The sequence below is a fragment of the Syngnathus leptorhynchus genome, chromosome 2 (assembly GCF_054491065.1).
Source record: "Syngnathus leptorhynchus isolate UIUO chromosome 2, UIUO_Slep, whole genome shotgun sequence".
Lineage (NCBI taxonomy): Eukaryota > Metazoa > Chordata > Actinopteri > Syngnathiformes > Syngnathidae > Syngnathus > Syngnathus leptorhynchus.
This window is the reverse complement of record NC_141196.1, coordinates 18,339,860-18,358,396: the sequence shown is the minus strand read 5'-3', so window position 1 is coordinate 18,358,396 and position 18,537 is coordinate 18,339,860. Positions and strand designations below refer to the sequence as shown.

Genomic DNA, 18,537 nt, shown 5'->3' with positions numbered 1-18,537 from the left:
TGCAGCTCTAACCACGAATTGTAATATTTTTATGATTGGCGTCACAGCTATCTGGTGGATTTAACATTTGTTGATGTTGGCTATTTTCCTCTTAAAAACATCCTGCTCATTTTTCTCTCACCTGCCTGTCTGTCTATTTTCTCTTTTTCAGTCAGCCATGTGCCACCACAAAAAAAATAAAAATAAAAGTCACCTGCAGGACAGTCGATAAGCTATCAGAGCGAGAAGGCCGGTCGGATACTTTACGTACTGCCCCTTTCAGCATTGACCGATCGATCGGTCCAAAACACGTCACTGTGCGTGTATGTTTGTCTTTCATTCACCAATGCTACGTAAGGTCAATGGGAATTATAAAAAAAAAGGGAGTGAATAGTGGACGAGTGGAAAGATACACACAAGTAAAGCAAAATGGGGTGATGAGAGCAGGTCAGGACAAGCAGGAACGCATTGAATAACTAAATAAATGTGTGAGTGTGTGTAACTTTAGCACACTCTGCTAATACAACATGTGGAATAACGCTAACAATCAAACACCAGACAGGGTCACTTAGTAACTATTGCATGTTAATTATTGCACATGGACAGTAGAACCTTAGCCTCTGGAGAAAAGCCTTATGGGAGATTTGAAAAAGATTCTCAAAGTCAAGCTCAAATTCAAGTTCAGTGGAGCCTCAGAAACAAAAAATAACACAAATCTGCTCTCATTCAAAAACATTAGGAAATATACGCTGCTAAAGTTGAACAAAATGTCATTCTGATGTGAGTATACTTCGTGGGAAATCAGTTTCAAAAGATTTGCCTTTGGCTTTGTTTGCAACTGTTACTTAAAACATACATTTCATGATCAATATTTTCATTAAAAAATGTTTTCAAGGGAAATAGTGTGGTGCACGCTTGCCCTAGCGTCACTGCCAAAATGTCAAGTTCGGAGGAACGTTGTCAATTGAGACAAAATTCGGAATTATATGAAACTCAAGAGAAAAAAAATACTAATGACGACCAACAAAAGAACCAAACGTACCATATGTTTTATGAGCATCCAGCCGGAGGACACACAGACAGACACACACATACACGCACACATTCACTTGTCAAGAATTTGGCTTGTTACCCATACTGTATTGCATCAGTGCGGTCGGCGGCATTCCTGCTGTCAGACGCACCGCCGCCTTGGCGGAGGGAAAGGGACGCACCATGTGGGTGTCTCACTACCACTATAACTAGTACTATAAGTGCTACAACAGCATTACATGGACAAAAAGGTATTTGCAGTTGAAGCGAGTGAAGCTGAACCTACTGAATTATTATTGTCCAGATCAATTCTCATCGATAGTCAATTACAAAAAATAACATTTTATGCCACACCCACACAATTCAATATTTGTTCAAATCCAATTTTACTATGACAAAAATCAAACAACTCAAGCTACTTTGAAAAACTACACACTACACTAACACACTATCTTGAAAATGCACATTTTCAAACAAACAGTCAAGATATGTCACGTTTTTTAATGGTTATAGCCAAGGAAGTTTTGACTTGATTCTGACTGGAGTCGGGTCATGTGACTCGTGTCCACCATGTCGGTTTAGTCTGTTAGTGGAGTCAAGCAAATAATTCAACACACCTCCACTTCATGCACAATACATGTGAGTGTGAGGGTGTGTGTGTGTGTGTGTTCTTGTGCAAGCTTGCATGCACGTGTGTTAGTAGGTGTGCACGTCTAAACGTCACAGAGCAGCAAGCAGAGAGGGGTTGAGATGCCGCCACAGCACAGTGGTCACGCAAGCTCGAGCGGGTCTTTGGGAAGTAGGTCAATGAGCGAGCGAGCGAAGAAGAGAAAAGCTCAAAGACAGAGAGAGACAGAAGAGGAAGAGAACAGAGAGTGACGGTTTAGATGTGTAGCAGGCCAGGCAAATGAGCTCCCAATCATTGCAAAAAATAACTCTTTTGAAAGAGTGCTTTATTCAGACACTCCAGCGAAGATATCAAAAGTCGCCTTCATGCTCACTCTACACACAATGACAAAAATGTATTTATCCACAGGGGGTTTAAAATGAAAGCAATGGGAAAAGTTTCGAGGATGAGTTTGACTTTGTGCAAATAGGGGAAGTGACCCTAAAACGAATGCTTGAAACCAAACCTGACAGACTGGCAGAAGTACTTTTTGAGTGGCGATTCTTGAGGCTTTTTGTGGGTCTACTCATGATAGACACGCCAGCTCATTTTCATCTTGCAGAGGTAAATTGGTTACCGCAAATTTGTTTGTGAAAATGGTATCTTTAAACCCAAACGGCAGACTTCTTGTGCCTTTTCATGCGCGGCTTCTTGATTTTTTTGGGTGGGTCTAACAATGATAGACAGCCAGTTAAATTTTAAGTTGCTAAGACAAATTAGACACCACAAAGTTTCCTTTGAGTATTTGGGCCAAAAATGCCATGTGGAACCAAAAAGGCAGACTTCTACTTTTTGACCATTGCTTCTTAACATAAGAAACAAAATAGGGAATTATTTGATTTAGATGGACCACCAAAAAGCTTCTTACAGCAAATCCTATGTGCAGGTCATGTTCTCACATATACGTATTGGGCACACAGCCTATAAACTTTCTATCATTATGCATTGGCAATCCATCGCTCCCTGGCACGTTTATCCTCATGAATACACACTTTAATGTCATCACACATTATTCTCGGGCGGCAATAAATCAGTGTTATTATGTTTGGGCACCATTAAGGGTTGTCACGACGACAACGTGTAGGGGTGCTTTTTGTGTGTGTGTGTGTGTGTGTGTGTGTGTGTGTGTGTGTGTGTGTGTGTGTGTGTTTCTGTGTGCATGCGTGCATTACACTGATGGGTGCGTGCACACACAAACACACACACATCTCATCACATCTGAGCCAATCAGCTTTCGCTGACGGATATTGCTTGATGACTAAGACGAATTAGAATCTTGGTCTCAAGAACCCCAGTCGGTCTGCCATTTTCCATTAGCGACACGAAATTTGGGAGGCATGTTTGTCATGAGTAGACCCACAAAAAAAGTCTCAAGGAGCTAAGCTTAGGAAGTCAGATATTTTGTCTGGAAGTGGCTATTTTGGCTACCTGCGGCAATATATTTTTAATGAAACCATGACAATGATTAGTCTCACAAACAATGACTTCCAAAATAAAATAAGCATTCATAGGAAAGATTCTATGAACCGGTACATAATTTCCACAGGTTGTTAGGAATATTGCTTGTAGTAACTTGTATAGTAAATTATTTGTTTGACTGTTTTTCCCATTATTTTCGGTGATTCATTTTGTCTTGTGGTCCTAACGTTGTCATGCAAAGTGTAATAATGTTACAAAAGTTAAATTACTTTATTACTGCCTAAATGTAATCTAAGAATGTAATGCATTACTTCTGTAATGTGTTATGCCCAAAACTGGTGATTGGATGATCAAGGCCCTTGAGATGGGAGGTAGGCACCCCTAACTGATTGCCAGCTAATTTTAGGGCACACGTAGACAACCATTCCCACTCCCACTCACATCTACAGACAATTTAGAGTGCCGCCACAATAAAATATCTCACTAATATAATTCCATCACCTCTCCTCTACTGCCGAGTGTGGTCTGTGACGTGTTCCACAGTGCTGCAGCCCAGTGACCTTTGGCCCGCTTTCCGAAAGCAGGCCGGCCGAAGCTTAGCCGGCGCACTGCTGCCATTTGTTAGCCGTCGTGGCTAATTGCAACGCCGGCCGCGCTGAACTGATTTGTATGTTGCACTGAAAAGAACAGTGGAAGAGGGAGGGTGTGTGATTAGGGTTGGTCAGAGTTCACAATGTCATGTACTTAGAGTAGGATGCAAAACAAATGTGACTGGAGCTCTCTAGTAGTGTCGAGAATGTTTCAAGATCTTCCAAACACTGCTTTGTGTGGATGCAGTATCAGCCAAGGGCGGTGAAGGGAAGCATCAGAGAGGCCTGCTGCGAGCCTCCATGTTAGTTGTCCTATTTTTTGGGATGATGATTTATCACCGCGACCTCCACCAGGGAAATGTCTTTTTTTAACACATATAGAACGCAGGCTTCCAAAGGAGGTGAGAAAATGAGAAAGACTGACAGACCACACTTATATTTAAAACAACTTTATGGCTGCAACATGGCATGGATATTCAAGAGTGTGCCTCTGGATTGATGGAGGTGCTGGTCCCAGGGGGATTAGCATACACACACACACACACACACACACACACACACACACACGCACACACACACACATGCTTGTAAATAACATTTAAAGAACGAACCAGTTCATGCACTAGAGCATTTAAATAAAGCACAGACATTTTAAATAAAAACTGGATTTTTTTTTTTTAAATGCTTGAAGTAGTAAAGTCAAACCAAATGTGATCTGGATCTGATCAGGATTTGTGCAGCAGTATAAAATGAACATGAAAAATGTTACTTAACACATTTCGGGCACGTAAGCTTATAAATATGACGGCAGGTGTCATTGCTTCCGTTTTTATTACGCGTGTTTTATTGCTGATGACGTTCCTACTTGTCGTCTGTGCTTAAAGTCTCCCCTTATTGCTACTGCTACTAATAATTGGATTCTCCCTGTAGCTGTATTACAGCTTAAAATCTCCCTGGTGTCTTCCACTTAAGGCAGACCACTCACTTCATTGCTCGTGTTCATTTTCACTGCAATAACAATAAAAGTAAAGAAGAAAAAAGACATGGAACTGCCGCAGGCATAAACAGTCTCTCTCTCTCTCTCTCTCTCTCTCTCTTTCTCTCTCTCTGTCTCTCTCTCTCTCTCTCTCTCTCTGTCTCTCTCTCTCTCTCTCTCTCTCTCTCTCTCTCTCTCTCTCTCTCTCTCTCTCTCTCTCTCTCTCTCTCTCTCTCTCTCTCTCTCTCCCTCTCTCTCCCTCTCCCTCTCCCTCTCTCATAATGCCAGCAACATTTACTAACATACACAAGCAAACAGACATGATATAATGCACAGAGACATGCTGACATGCTGCCATGCTGCAGACACGTACACGCACATGCACAAGTTCAACGTATATGCACCAGTTTGTTGGTTCCACTGCCGATAATCCACAAGCAGGATTATTGTGATTAAGAGTTTGGGATCTACGAGGTTAGGGGGATTAAAGGGGGCGTGGGTGGGTTATGTCACACTGTCAAGTTGGCAACCTGCTGCTAAGGCGCATGCAGGAAGCGAGGAAGACTCAGGTAGCATGTCGTCACCGAGCATTTAGAGCAGTACTGTCTGTCTTCATAGTGAAGGCATATGCAGGGTCAGGTCATCCTGTTGATTTGGGCTCCCTGGCGCTTTATCGAAAGCCAACGGTCTCAAACTTGGGCCTTAAACTGGACAATGACGGGCAAATTGGTGGTTGTGTTATTTGTTTTCAGGCCTCACCTTACCTCTCTATGTTCCTTCACCCATACGCGCAGGCGCCGTGCCTTAGGTCAGATGACCAGACGTTATTCGAGGGACCGAGGACTAAGCAAAGGCTCAGATGAGATTGAGCCTTTTCCATTGCCGGTCCTATTTTTTGAAATGACCTCCCGCTAAATGTTTTGACTTCAAACAAAAACTGAATTGTGTCTTCCTGCATATTAACTTGTTTAATGTGATAAAGTGAAATACAACTAAAAACTGACAATTTGTGATGTTGGCTAACTGTAACTACATGCCTATGAAATGCTATCACGCTAAGCTAATAGATCTACCAATGCCAAACGTTTGTTTTGGTTAGCCAAACAACTCTCTTAGTGAACAATGAGCATAGAGTTACTGTCTTACTAAAAGTGAATGTCTAAACCCACATTCTTAGCTAATAGTTAAGACAAGGGCCCATAAAATTTATGGATAACTAAACTGAAAGCGCAAACAGCTTTTGGCGGTCGAAGTCTTGTTGAAGATTTGGAGTGCACATTTCAAGGGCACAGGTGCAAAACAGAGAAAAGGTGAAAGGAAATTTCCATTGCCCATTGGACACACACACACACACACACACACACACACACACACACACAGGTGCCAGCATGTTTTGTCGCTGTGGCAACCAGGTGCCATGAGCAGGTACGGACTGGTGTGTGCAGTGTCAGCATGCACTTATTTATGATATACACACACACAATGAGGCTGAGTCGTCGTGCAATATTTCACCTAACAAGCATTTTTTGTCATTTTCCGTAGTTGCCTCATTAACTAAAACTGTTCATTTGTGTGATAGAAATTCCTACCAAATTTCACACTCAAGAACAAACCTGGAAACAGCAAAAATCACCCTAAAATGACCACTTCAAAACAAAATGGTGTACCTATTGGCTAATTTGGAGCATGGTTCATCAGTCTTTTTTTGTAGTTATTCCCATGATGTATGTTGCTGTGAAAATTCATGTTGAACTGGCAAGAGATAAGTTTGTTTCAATCACGACAAAAATTTAGCCCGAAATTTGCCGCTTCAAACTAAAACCCCGTCTGTCTTTTCAGGCATGGCTTCTTCACTTTAGTGTGATTCGACTCATGACAGACAGGCTTACCAAACTTCGAGGACAACTTCCTTATCATGAAACACGAAACAGAAGCTGAGTAAGCACCTTGATGAATTATTGAGCGCAAACACAATGCTCTCCTTTGGGAAGGGCGTGCATCCGAGTCGGATGCCATGTCAACCTCCAATGGATACTGGAGGTCGAACGTTAGCGCTCTGAAAGTGCGTCGCAATAGCTTCTTTCGCACATCAATGAAATAACTTCTTTCGCACATCAGTGAAGCAAAAATCGAAATGAATCCCCCTCGCAGAATGCATCAAAGTAGGATATTGCTAAACCAAACAGTGATATTTTTACGCATCAGGACAGGAGAAGTAGGTTTGAAATGTTCAATTTTACAGCCCTGTCCTGGCTGCCCACGATCTACTTACACTCCGCTCTAAATGTAACTTCCTAACCCTAACCCCCTAATTCTAATCCTCCAAGGCATCCCTCCAACCCAAAGCTATCTAACCCTAATCCTAGCCAGCTAACCCTAACTCTCCAACCAAGCAGCCCATTCATGCATTTTCTATGACACTTATCCTCTTGGATTGACTTTGTTGCCTACCAACCACAGAACACATGTAGACAAACTTATAATCACACTGATGGACAATTTTGAGACTTTGGTGAACCTCAGATGAAGGTTCTTCTAATTACATTAACCCTCTAAACTGAACCCTAACGTAAAAATAATCCCAATATATAAAATAACCCCAAGACCTAAATCTAAATCCGCAAACATGCTCCGATACTAACAAACCAATACCACTTTACCAGTCTCTTCCGAGGAACTGGGTTATAATTGATGGCAACAATTTGTTAGCAAACTATGCTCTGCGGAATTGATGAATGCCGCTCGGGTGGTGACAGAGGCCATCAAAGAAGCACAGACCTTCCCGAGCACCGTCTACACCTCTGGCTGAGACACCACTGGCTGACCCAGTCTTGCTGTTGTCGCAATGCTATTATTATTGTTTTTAAACATATTTTTGAAATATTTTACTTTATTTACCTACACCCAAAAAAAAAACGTAATCTACTGACGTTAACCACCAACCCAAACAACGCCACAAGCGAACGATGCCCAAAAACTATTATCTGTTAACTAATTATTATCTCCGTACATATACTAGATTCTCACAAAAATAAATGTACTAAACTAAATAAAATTGCACTACCTGGTAAAAATTGAGTTTATTAAATACAATAGAAGAGCATTCCAATGCAATCTGCCAATCGTACACTGTTATTATGATGATGATGATGATGATAGTTGCACCAGCGGCATCAGGATAAATGTGCTCAGAGAGGTACTGACATTTGAGATGGTCACATGATACACACACAGGTTGCTGACTCATAGTGCGAGGGAGTACAGGGGGGGTCTCCGGTGAAATGACTTTAAGCATTATTAACTGAGAGTTTTGAGAGTTTGCAAATGTTTGCTACTTTTGGTTTGAGAGTTTGCAAATGTTGGTTGCATAGCACTTGATTGATTATCCTACAAAGCACAAGTTGTTTGTCGCCATCGGCTAAACCAATTATAATTCCATTTATTTCAACCTGTGGTTTTTTTCTTATTAGTTATCCGTGGCTATTCACTTTGTACTCATTTAATGGTTGTGAGTTTGAATTAAAAGTACGGATCATGAAAAATCCACTTGGTTTGCCATTACATTCATTTTATTGTGTACTTCGAGTCTCCAAGATTATAGAAAAGTGTAATCTATCACTCTAGGTGCTGCAGAGATACTTTTATGATCTGTTTGTGGTTATTTTTTTACTCCGTTCAGTTTTCTCCGTTTTCTATTACGTATTTTTATCCATTACGTCACATCTGTTGTGGCGGGTTTACCAAACAAGGTAATGGGTGTGGCCAAATGGTTCTTCAAATCCGCCATCTTTATTTCTCTGAGAAACTTGATACATAAGCTTTAAAATGTCTTTATGGACGGGAGGTAATTCTGTGTCACTCAATTTCGACAGTGCAAGGTGGCGGTTGGTTGACATGAATGACTAATGAGAAGAGCCATCACATGAATTAAAGCACACAAACATGCATCAATTGTGACTGACTTTGTTGCAGGATGGCTGTGGAATGATCTGTTCAATTTGTCTTTAGATCACTTGGTGCATTATAAATAAAATGTGATTTTTCGAAATGATATAGAGCTGTCACTTATTTTCTCATTGATTGATTGATTGATTGATTGATTGATTGATTGATTGATTGATTGATCGATTGATCGATTGCAGGTTATTTCAAACGGCACTGCTGACAGAAGGAGACCAACAGGTGGAAATATACAAACGGTTCCGTTCCGGACGAAATGCCCATCATTACTTATTTACTGACTCTCAAAGACAGGCCCTGCAATTTCAAAGCCACACACCTTCAAAGTCACGGATACTATAGTGCTGAATGTCAGGAAACAGTGCAAGTGCACGAAAATAATCGCTCCACTTTATTTGTATTTATTGTGTTGGGATCGTTGATTATAATAACGCGAAATAAATTTGGGCTGTAACGATGTAATGATATTTTTCTAACAAAATGTATAATGATTTATTCAAAATATAATTTTCTAATATTATTTTCACTGTTTGTGTGGGGGGGTCCCTATACGGACTATACTTGGTTGCTTGATTTCACACATGATGGATGGGCAATCAGTCATCAAGACAAGGCTATTTATGGGCAAACATCACTCATTTTTCCACATTAAACATCCCCTCTAAAACTGGCTGCGACAAACGTTGCTCAAAAAAAAAAGAAAACGTGTGAATGTGCAACAGGGGGAATGACAGCCAGCCAGCCCAGAGAGAGAGAAGAGGAAGAGTCACATGCTGGAGGGAAAAGGAGGAGGCGCGCCACCGTCGACGTCACGTTAACGCCTCCCTTCCTGCCTCCCTCCTCCACTACGACTCACATGACTGCAGCAGCTCGGTTCTGTAACACATCACGAGGAGTAGTATTACAGGGGGGGGGGGGGGGGGGCGAGCGACGTAGTCACGAAGTGGTAGAGAGAGAGAGAGAGAGAGCACCGTTTAATAACCCTGAGTAAATATTAACGCAAATGATAAGATTCAAAGCAGACAGTTATTATTCCAGTAATTCTGATACACACGGGCACACATTGAGCATAATCTATGAAGCCTGCTCCAACGTTTAAATGCACGTCGACCTCATTTGGAAGTTGACACATGGACTGGTCGCGCTTGTTTTTCCTCACGGGAGCATGACAACGTGGTCACAAGCCTGAATATGAGGAGCAAGGTCAAAGCATGAACTAACGTGTGCGGCGAGATTAAATGCTGAATATTGCAATGTCACAATGCAGTTGAATGATAAGGTTAATACGGTGAGTTATAAATAGACCGCTTCATGCACACACACACACACGCACACACACACTTAACCTGCTTCAAGTGCCAATCTGCTTGAACACATGATGCAGTCACCAATGTCACACAGCAGTGATGCAGTGGCTATATCAGGGAAGGTGGGTGGATAGGTTTGGGGTGCATCTTGGAGAAGGATTAGATGAAGGTGGGGAGGGGCCAGGGGGTCTAAGTAAGCATGCTTGTGCGTGTTTTGGAAGCGCGGCATCCATCCAGGAGCAAGATGAGGGATTAGAGCCTTGATCCCAAGCCGCTCTGTCTTGTCATACGCCAGCCGTTGGCCGGAGCTTCGAACGAAAATGACCACATTGGAGATTTAATTCGCTTTTATTTCTCACCATCTCACGTTAAACGCAACGCGTCACATTGTAACCGCAGGGGATGGCCTCCGGAACACATCGGAGCACAAAATTATCCCATACGTGGTTGGATTTGTGTAACCACGTCTCATCTCGGAAAAGTTGCGCTTGATCGCAAGGTGCACAAACGCACCTTGACAATTCGCTTGAACGGCGATTTTTTTCTCCGGCAGGAAAACAGGACACACACATCGCCAATATATACAGCATGGTTAAAAAGAAAAGGCCAGTTACACGTTTGGGGACCCCCCCCCAAAAAAAAAAAAAGCGCACGCCTTCACTAATAGCACTATAAACGTCAAATAATGTCTCGTCATAACCACAATGCTACCCCAGGCACGGAGCACCGTGAGAGTTGACCCAAGTTGGAGGGGCAGCGAGCGGTCTGCAGAGGAGCAAAGAACCCCCCCCGAAACGTCAACGTAACAGCTTCCCACCAGCACACGTAACAGCTTCTCAACAGCACGCGCGGCGGTCATTATTCAACAGCAAAAAACGTGCAATCAAATATACAAGCAGGTGTGTTGTGACAACAAAATGCCGATAAAAAGTCTTCCCAGGGAGGGGATCGATCATCTTGGTCCCCCTTCTCGGGGCTCGCTGCACGGGCTGGCGGTTCTACCACGTGTCCACGCCGGGTTACACTGACAGCTAACTTCCCCCGTGAAGAATGCGTCAAAAAGTTTCCAAAGTGCGGCTCCGCAGTCCCCCAGCTGCAGCAAGGGGGGGCTGAGCGCCCACACGCACACCTCCACCGCATAAAACCACACATTTGTTTGCCACGAATCCTCCGAAGCGAAGGTGATGTCAAATCCTCCACGTGAACGCAGCAAGTCAAGACACCGCGGAGCACTGCGCATGCAAGTTGCTGCTGACAAGCCGGCAAAGGGCTCCCTCAAGCCGGCCTCTCGTCGCTCCAAGCACCGGTGGCAGTGATGGAGACCAGTCAAAACGAAGAAGGAAGCCGGGGGACGAGCCAAACCAAGACTCTCACATGCACCAACCGGAGGTCTTACCTGGCTGTCGGGATTCTCTGTTAGGTAATTGAAGACGAAGGACGAGAGTTCCTCATCTAATAGTGAAGCGCAGTCCGCCATCTTCTAGTGAATGAGGCGCCGCGAAGCCAGGCGGCAGAGTAATAGAAGGAGGGTTGCAGTGACACCTGTGATCGGCAGGGGGCGCTTCTGTTTACACTGAAATCAAGCTCACTGGCAGACATGCACACAAACACTCTTACATCAGTAACAGTAACTACAAAACCAACCCAAATAAAAACAATCCTCTAAGAAAATCATCAGAGTGGGGTAAACATGATATAATTATACTAATTCCTGGATTATTTATTTTGGTGATGATTACTATTATATATATATATTATTATATATTATATTATTGTTGGATTATTATTTTATATACAGTGGAGGCTCGGTTTTCGAACACAATCCGTTCCAGAAGGCTGTTCGAGAAGTGAATCGTTCAAATTCTGAATCATGTTTTCCAATTACAAATCATGGGAAAAAAAATGTAATTTGTTCCAAGCAAAAAAAAAACGTCAATTTTTTCATTTGCGCATTTTTGTCCGATCGCGCAACTGAAGCGCACCGCCGAACGCGCAAACGTAGCGCTTCGCCGACCGCGCAACTGCACCGCGTTGGTCGCATTTTTGTGACAGAGCGGCCGCAGAAATTTAAAATATATTTTTAAAGTCTAATGTACTTTCCAAAATTTAAGTGGACCTCAGTGCGCAGGGAGCTTAATTTGGTCCAATCGCGCAACCGTAGCGCGCCGGGCGCTCACTATCACGTTGCTTTGGAGCGTCTTTGTGTTTTAAGATGGCTTTACTGCTCGTTCGACGTTCGAATACCGAAGATCCACAGTGTGTGTGTGTGTGTGTATATATATATATATATATATATATATATATATATATATATATATATATATATATATATATATATATATATATATATATATATAATTATTATTATTATTATATATCCATCCATTTCCTGTACCGCTTGTCCCCACGGGAGCCTATCCCAGCAGTCATCGGACACCCTGAACCGGTTGCCAGCAAATCGCAGGGCACACAGAGACGAACAACCATCAGCACTTGTACTCATACCGAGGGACAATTTGGGGTGTTCAATCGGCCTACCATGTATGTTTTTGGGATGTGGGAGGAAACCGGAGTGCCCGGAGAAAACCCATGCAGGCACAGGGAGAACATGCAAACTTCACACAGGGATGGCTGGAGGTGGAATTGAAACCGGACCCTCCGAACTATGAGGTGGACGTGCTAACCAGTGTGAAACTGAGCCACCCTACATTATATATTATATTATATATTATATTATATTATGTCGTATTGATCGATCGATACTTTCATGATCCCTGGGGGAAAATAGTATGAATGAACAATTAAATACATATATAAACAGATAGACAATATCAACATCGGACACGACAAAACAAGAGAGAATAGATCCGCAGCAGATGCAATACCCATGATTATCAACAAATAAACAGCAGACAAAAGTATCAATATATAAATAAAAGGATTTTACAAATAAACAATAGACAAAAGTGTCTACATATGAATAAATAATATTAAATAAATAAACAGTAGACGAAAGTGTCAATATGGGATGCATCAAAATGTCTTAAGGAAGGACCCATAGCTATAATTGAACAGGAACTCAGCCATTTTGGTTTGAAGCAGAAATTCTGGGATTCAAAAGGAGTTATGAGTGTAGTTTTTGCAGGGGTCTTCCAAAAAGATTTACAGTATGACACATGGCTCACATATGTTCTCCTATATGTGGATGTTGAAATGAGTCGCTAGTAAAAGGCATGCGTGGATCTTTACTGAGTTGTGCTCCCAAAACAAGAAATTTCAAATTTGTCTTTTACTTCTGTGGTTAAGAACTAAATAAATAAAGTTGACCTGACTCAACTTTTTCCTATCATCTGGATCTAGCCAGTTCCACTCCTTCCCTGTTTCTCATTCCTCTAAACGTGAATCATCAATTTGTTGATCCCGTTTTTCAGTCGACATGCCTCAACCAACGCTTTGGAATGTTTGGGAGCAGTGTTTTCATTGTCTGGATGAATTTCGTCACAAGCTGCCACATAATGTTTGTCTTTTTATCGCCTTTAAATGCTGTAGTTGTCACCATCTACTGGACCAGAGAAGAACATTATCCACCACTGAGAAAGGACTGTTTTAATAATAATAATAATAAATTTACAGTCTCCTCCTCCCTTACAACATTCTGCAGTATTATCCACAAACAAACTTAAAATAATAACAATGTCAAACGGGCTTTGACTTGCTCAAGTGAGCATGAGCCTTTCTGGGGGAAACATTTGGCAAGAATACTTTGATCATTTCGAAAGTTACCGCATATGAAGAAGTCATGCATAGGGGAACGGAACATCGGGGAAGAGTAAATAGTAGCAAACAGAAGCATCACATGTTTTCTCACACTATTACAATTACTGTCATGCAATTGTTCTTTGTCAGTGATAATTGCGACCTTTCACAACAGAAAAAGTTGGAGTAATGAATCATATTCTTCTGTTTATCATCCACCTTATACTTTCGTTGGGTCTTGATAGAGGTCGGCTGAGTCGTGCGTGAGTGCGTGCGTGCATGTGTGTGTGCATGTGTGTGTGTGTGTCAAAATATAAAAGGTTAACACTTTGAGACAGGTGATACCCACAGTGGACCATGTCGTTTGAGGTCTGACCAGCATTACTGACCTTAGGACAAATGCTAAATGCATGTGTGTGTCTGTCTCTGTATGCCTGTGTATTTGTTCCACTACAAAAATTAGAAATGAATAAAAAGACACTTGTCATGTTCCAAAATGAATGGGTTTGTGTGTGTGCGTGCATGTTTGTGTGGGTGACAGTCTATGTATCAAGAGCCAACACACACACACATTTCCAAATAAAGCTGCCATATCTGGTGACAGGTGAATAGTAAAACAGCCATCACTCGGGTAGCAGATCAGCACATAGGACCCAATAAAATCTTCAGTATAACACATTATATTTCTCACCATTTACTGCTGTCCATCTAAAACAATCCAATTAGATACTCGACTTTTATGTTGCACATTTATATTTAGCCCATCAACAACAGTTTGAGGATGCAGTCTCGTCATCGATGTAGTACAACATGCATTCCTACTCATTTTACTACTGTCATGCAAATATACCAGTGTTAAAAGTTCAGGGACGATGTTAAAAACAGAATGTCGGTGTTGCAATAACAACCCTTAGTAGTATTATAGCCTTAGGTTATACTACGAAGCGAGTTTAGCGTCACGAGCTTTGGTGACCCAGGATTTTCTGTGTTCCTCTTTTTACTTGGCTAGATCGCTTTGGTCATTTATGATATATATCAGATTAATCAGCTGTACAAGCACATTTTTACTGTTAAACCCGTCTAAATCTCAACTGAAATGTTGTGGACACTTCGCTGGACCTGGGTGCAATTAAGGATGATAAGAGGATGGAGCGAAGAAAACCCCAAGCTTTAGGATGAGAGCCTGGGTTCATGAAGCGACTTGATAACTATTGTCGTCATCTCACCTATGGACTTGAGAATGTAAAACGATTGGTTTGTCTCCAGATTCTTCTGTTTGTTTTGCTACCATGTAATTTTGAAGGGGAACCAAAGATTCCGCAAGACCACGCAACTTCTGACCAGCCATCAGGAGATCAAGGCTTGTTCATGAAGAAATGTTTGGCCAGTCAACCAGTTGTCAAAAGTGTCAAACTGAAGGCAACGTTCACGCACAGCATCCCGACTAGGTGATGTCTGGTGTTGCCATTTTGGGGGGGGGGGGGCTATGGATCTGAACACCACACTAAAGTGAAAAGGAAAATCTTAAATCTTCATGACAACAGGCATTTGTTTTGACCATTACTGTGGGTTTTACCTGAATTCATTCCGAATTAAGGAAGATTTGTTCACCATTATTGCTGTGTATGGCCTGATTTTATCGTCATGATGAACGCCATTGGGTGTTGAACACTTAACATTTTAGTAAATGTTAATATGACTTGAACACTTGGTTGTGATGATGCATCTATACACAGTTGATCATCTGGAGTCATGTTTTTCTAGTTATTTATTGACTGCATCCTCCCAAAACAATCATCACTGCTCTGAGATGGAACCAGATTGCTTTATATGACATTTATGACACATGCAGTATCCTGCAAAATCATCACCCAGCCAAGTGATACTTGTTTCCTTAGTAGATTTACGTGGCTCACATGCATTTATAGGATCATAAACGACACTGTGACCAGCAGCAAGAATGGTCGGCAGCCTTATGCGTTGCGAAAATCCAGACCACAATCACCAGTTTATTGACAATCGTACAAGAATTTTCTCTATGACCAGAATGTCACGTGGACAGATGTGAACGTGAACAGCAGCAAGAATAGTCAACAATGTTGTATGAGGGCATGAGAGGTTGATCCCATGCGATTTCCTTTTCAGTCTGGCAGTTGTAAATGGAGAGCGAGTGAGTTTTGGAACGCTGACATTTGGATGTCTGGCCTTCACATTCACCTCCTCGCTGTCAGCCGTCCCACCGTCACCACCAGCGCGGCAATGGCGAGGTCGAGCGGTCACTAAGCTTCGTCGCTATGCCTGGCAGCTGACAGCCCGCATTGCTGCCAAGGGGGCGCTCTGAGAACACCCCGTCCTCTCTGCCGTAAATCTACCAACGGAATCGTTATTCTAAGGCAACAAGCCTGCGGGATCGCTTTTCATCTTAACTTGTTTACAAGTAGATAGACTGTAAAGGTAAATGCTATACTAGGCTCCCAAAGCACTATTTATAAGATTGCTCAAAATGAGACATTTGAGACAATATTTGGCATTGTAGTTGACCTTGAAAGACGATGTTTTCATTGAAAATGAGTGATTCATAATAAGGCAGACGAGTTGTGCATTTAAATGCCACATTTGGTCACTATGTTTTTCACTATTCCACCAGGAAAGTTTTGCCATTTGAAAACACTTATATTTACTCACCCATGACAACAGATTGCTTCAATGAAATGCTCAAACATATTTTTGCCCTAACCAAGATCAATTAAACCCAAGTAGGCGATGCCACTTTTGCCATCTCTCCATAGCTACACTATCACTTAATATGTGTTTATGCCTGCGTGCGCATATGCTGAACAGATCACGGTCATATTTATGTTTTAGCTTGCCATCCAAACCCTTTATTTGTTCTTTAACAAAAAGCTACTTTATAGGCATGAACATGTCATGAACTGTCTCAAAACATTGATTCAGGAACAGGTTATATTGGGCATACAATGGTAATTTAATATTGAAATGCAATCATTTGCTATTAAAGACATGAACATATATTTTGCCGCTAAAAACGCAGTTTCTTATAATTTTGCCTTAACAGGTTGTGTTACTATTGAAATTTATGTTAAAATGTTCTAATTTCCCATTTAAAAGCAATCGTTTGCCATTTCAAGACTGTATTTTCTCAGTGAATTAGCATTAGGCGTGAACATGCGCTGTTTGGCCTTGACACATTGCAGAGCGTGTTGCTCCTTCTCCAAGGTCTTGGGCGTGGTGGTCCTGATGCTGCACTGGGCGGGAGCAGATAGAGAGTATTAGCGAATCACCAGTGCTGTGATTGATGGCTTCGCTTGATGGGCTGCAGCTGGAGATACAGGGCAATTTAATGACATGCCTGGACGCTTACGTGGTCGTACACGGTCGCCAGCTTCATGCGTCCTACGTGCCTAAAAGGCTTGCTGATTCCATGCTTCAATCTGCAGCTCAAGGGGACAACCTTCAACTTTAGCCTGCTTGGAAGAGCCCTCGACGGGCTGCATTGCGAGGCATCCCCCTCTCCAGTGGGGAGGAAAAAAGTGACTGCAAAGCTAGTCGGCTGTGATTTGTTGTAGTTCTAACCGCAACAAAGCATGTGGGGGAATGCCCATTCTCTAGCATGTTAACAAGTGCCAATGATACAAAGCCTAATCATCCTCTAAGAAAGGCCATACATGAGAAATATAATCATCTTTTTTATTTAAAGGAGCTGGACATACTATATCAAACTTTATTATATACTATATAACCCCCCTCCACCCTCGGCTGCATAACGTCCTGGCCTTTTGGGCCACTTTGGCTGCCTTGCACTACTCCTCCTGTACTTTTGCACTATATTCTGACTGTCTGCCGTATGCACACTTGCTCCATTTTTGCTCCTCTTATTTATTTATTTATTTATTTATTTATTTATTCAGCGCTCTTGTTTATTTATTGTATGTGCCTTCTTGTTTACTTGAACGTTTTGTTTGTCCGTGGACCAATATAATATATATATATATATATATATATATATATATATATATATATATATATATATATATATATATATATATATATATATATATATATATATATATATATATATATATATATATATTAGAGAGAGATATAGATATAGATATATAGATATATAGATTTAAAATATTCCATTCTACAGTTTGCATCCCACCCAAAAAAACACCTTTTTAAACAAGCATATACTTGAACCCCCCATTCTCCTGCAGATGTTTCCTTACTTTTATACTGTTTTTATATTTGATTGTGTATGTCCTTGAGTGCCTTGAAAGGCGCCTTACAAATAAAATGTATTATTATTATTATTATTATGTGAAGTCAAGTTGCAGGGATAGCTTCTCTTGAAACTGGGCATGTGTTTAGTCAGCAGGAGCTGTAAGGGGGTGGGACTGCTCACTTTGTGACATCACACAGTGAGGACATGGTCGTTTTCATGGATCGGGTGGGGCTACTTGTTTAAAGAAGAGATACGGGCAAAAATGCTCTGAAATGGGTAAATGGAGAAAAATATATTCAGTTCAAACTCAAATAACCACCTTAGCATCTGATCTGATCTGGCAGTTGTATTTATGTGACAAGGAACTCGCATAGCCGGTCTCTGGTAGCACCAGTTTGCTGCAGGTTGCATTCTATTTGATTCTATTCTCTTACTGTAGCACCTGAACAATAAAAATAAAAGGGCATGGCTTCATGAACGAGGCTCCGAGAACGCATCACTCGAGGGAGAAAATACACCAGCGAGGAGCCTTTTTAGCCAGCTTCACTGCGCAGAATGCTGAGATAATCATAAAGTATGCGAAAACGTGAAGCCATGCAGCTTGC

The 18,537-nt window shown here is 41.7% G+C and overlaps 1 protein-coding gene across 1 annotated transcript in view; it reads right to left on the bottom strand.

Annotated features, from left to right (window-relative positions):
* ppargc1b (peroxisome proliferator-activated receptor gamma, coactivator 1 beta) overlaps positions 1-11,407 on the bottom strand; it is a 53,590-nt gene extending 42,183 nt beyond the window's left edge. The window contains exon 1 of the mRNA XM_085934990.1: positions 11,327-11,407. Coding sequence (XP_085791116.1) covers positions 11,327-11,407 — 81 coding nt within the window. The remainder of the gene's footprint in view (positions 1-11,326) is intronic.
* Between the last annotated feature and the right edge of the window lie 7,130 nt (positions 11,408-18,537).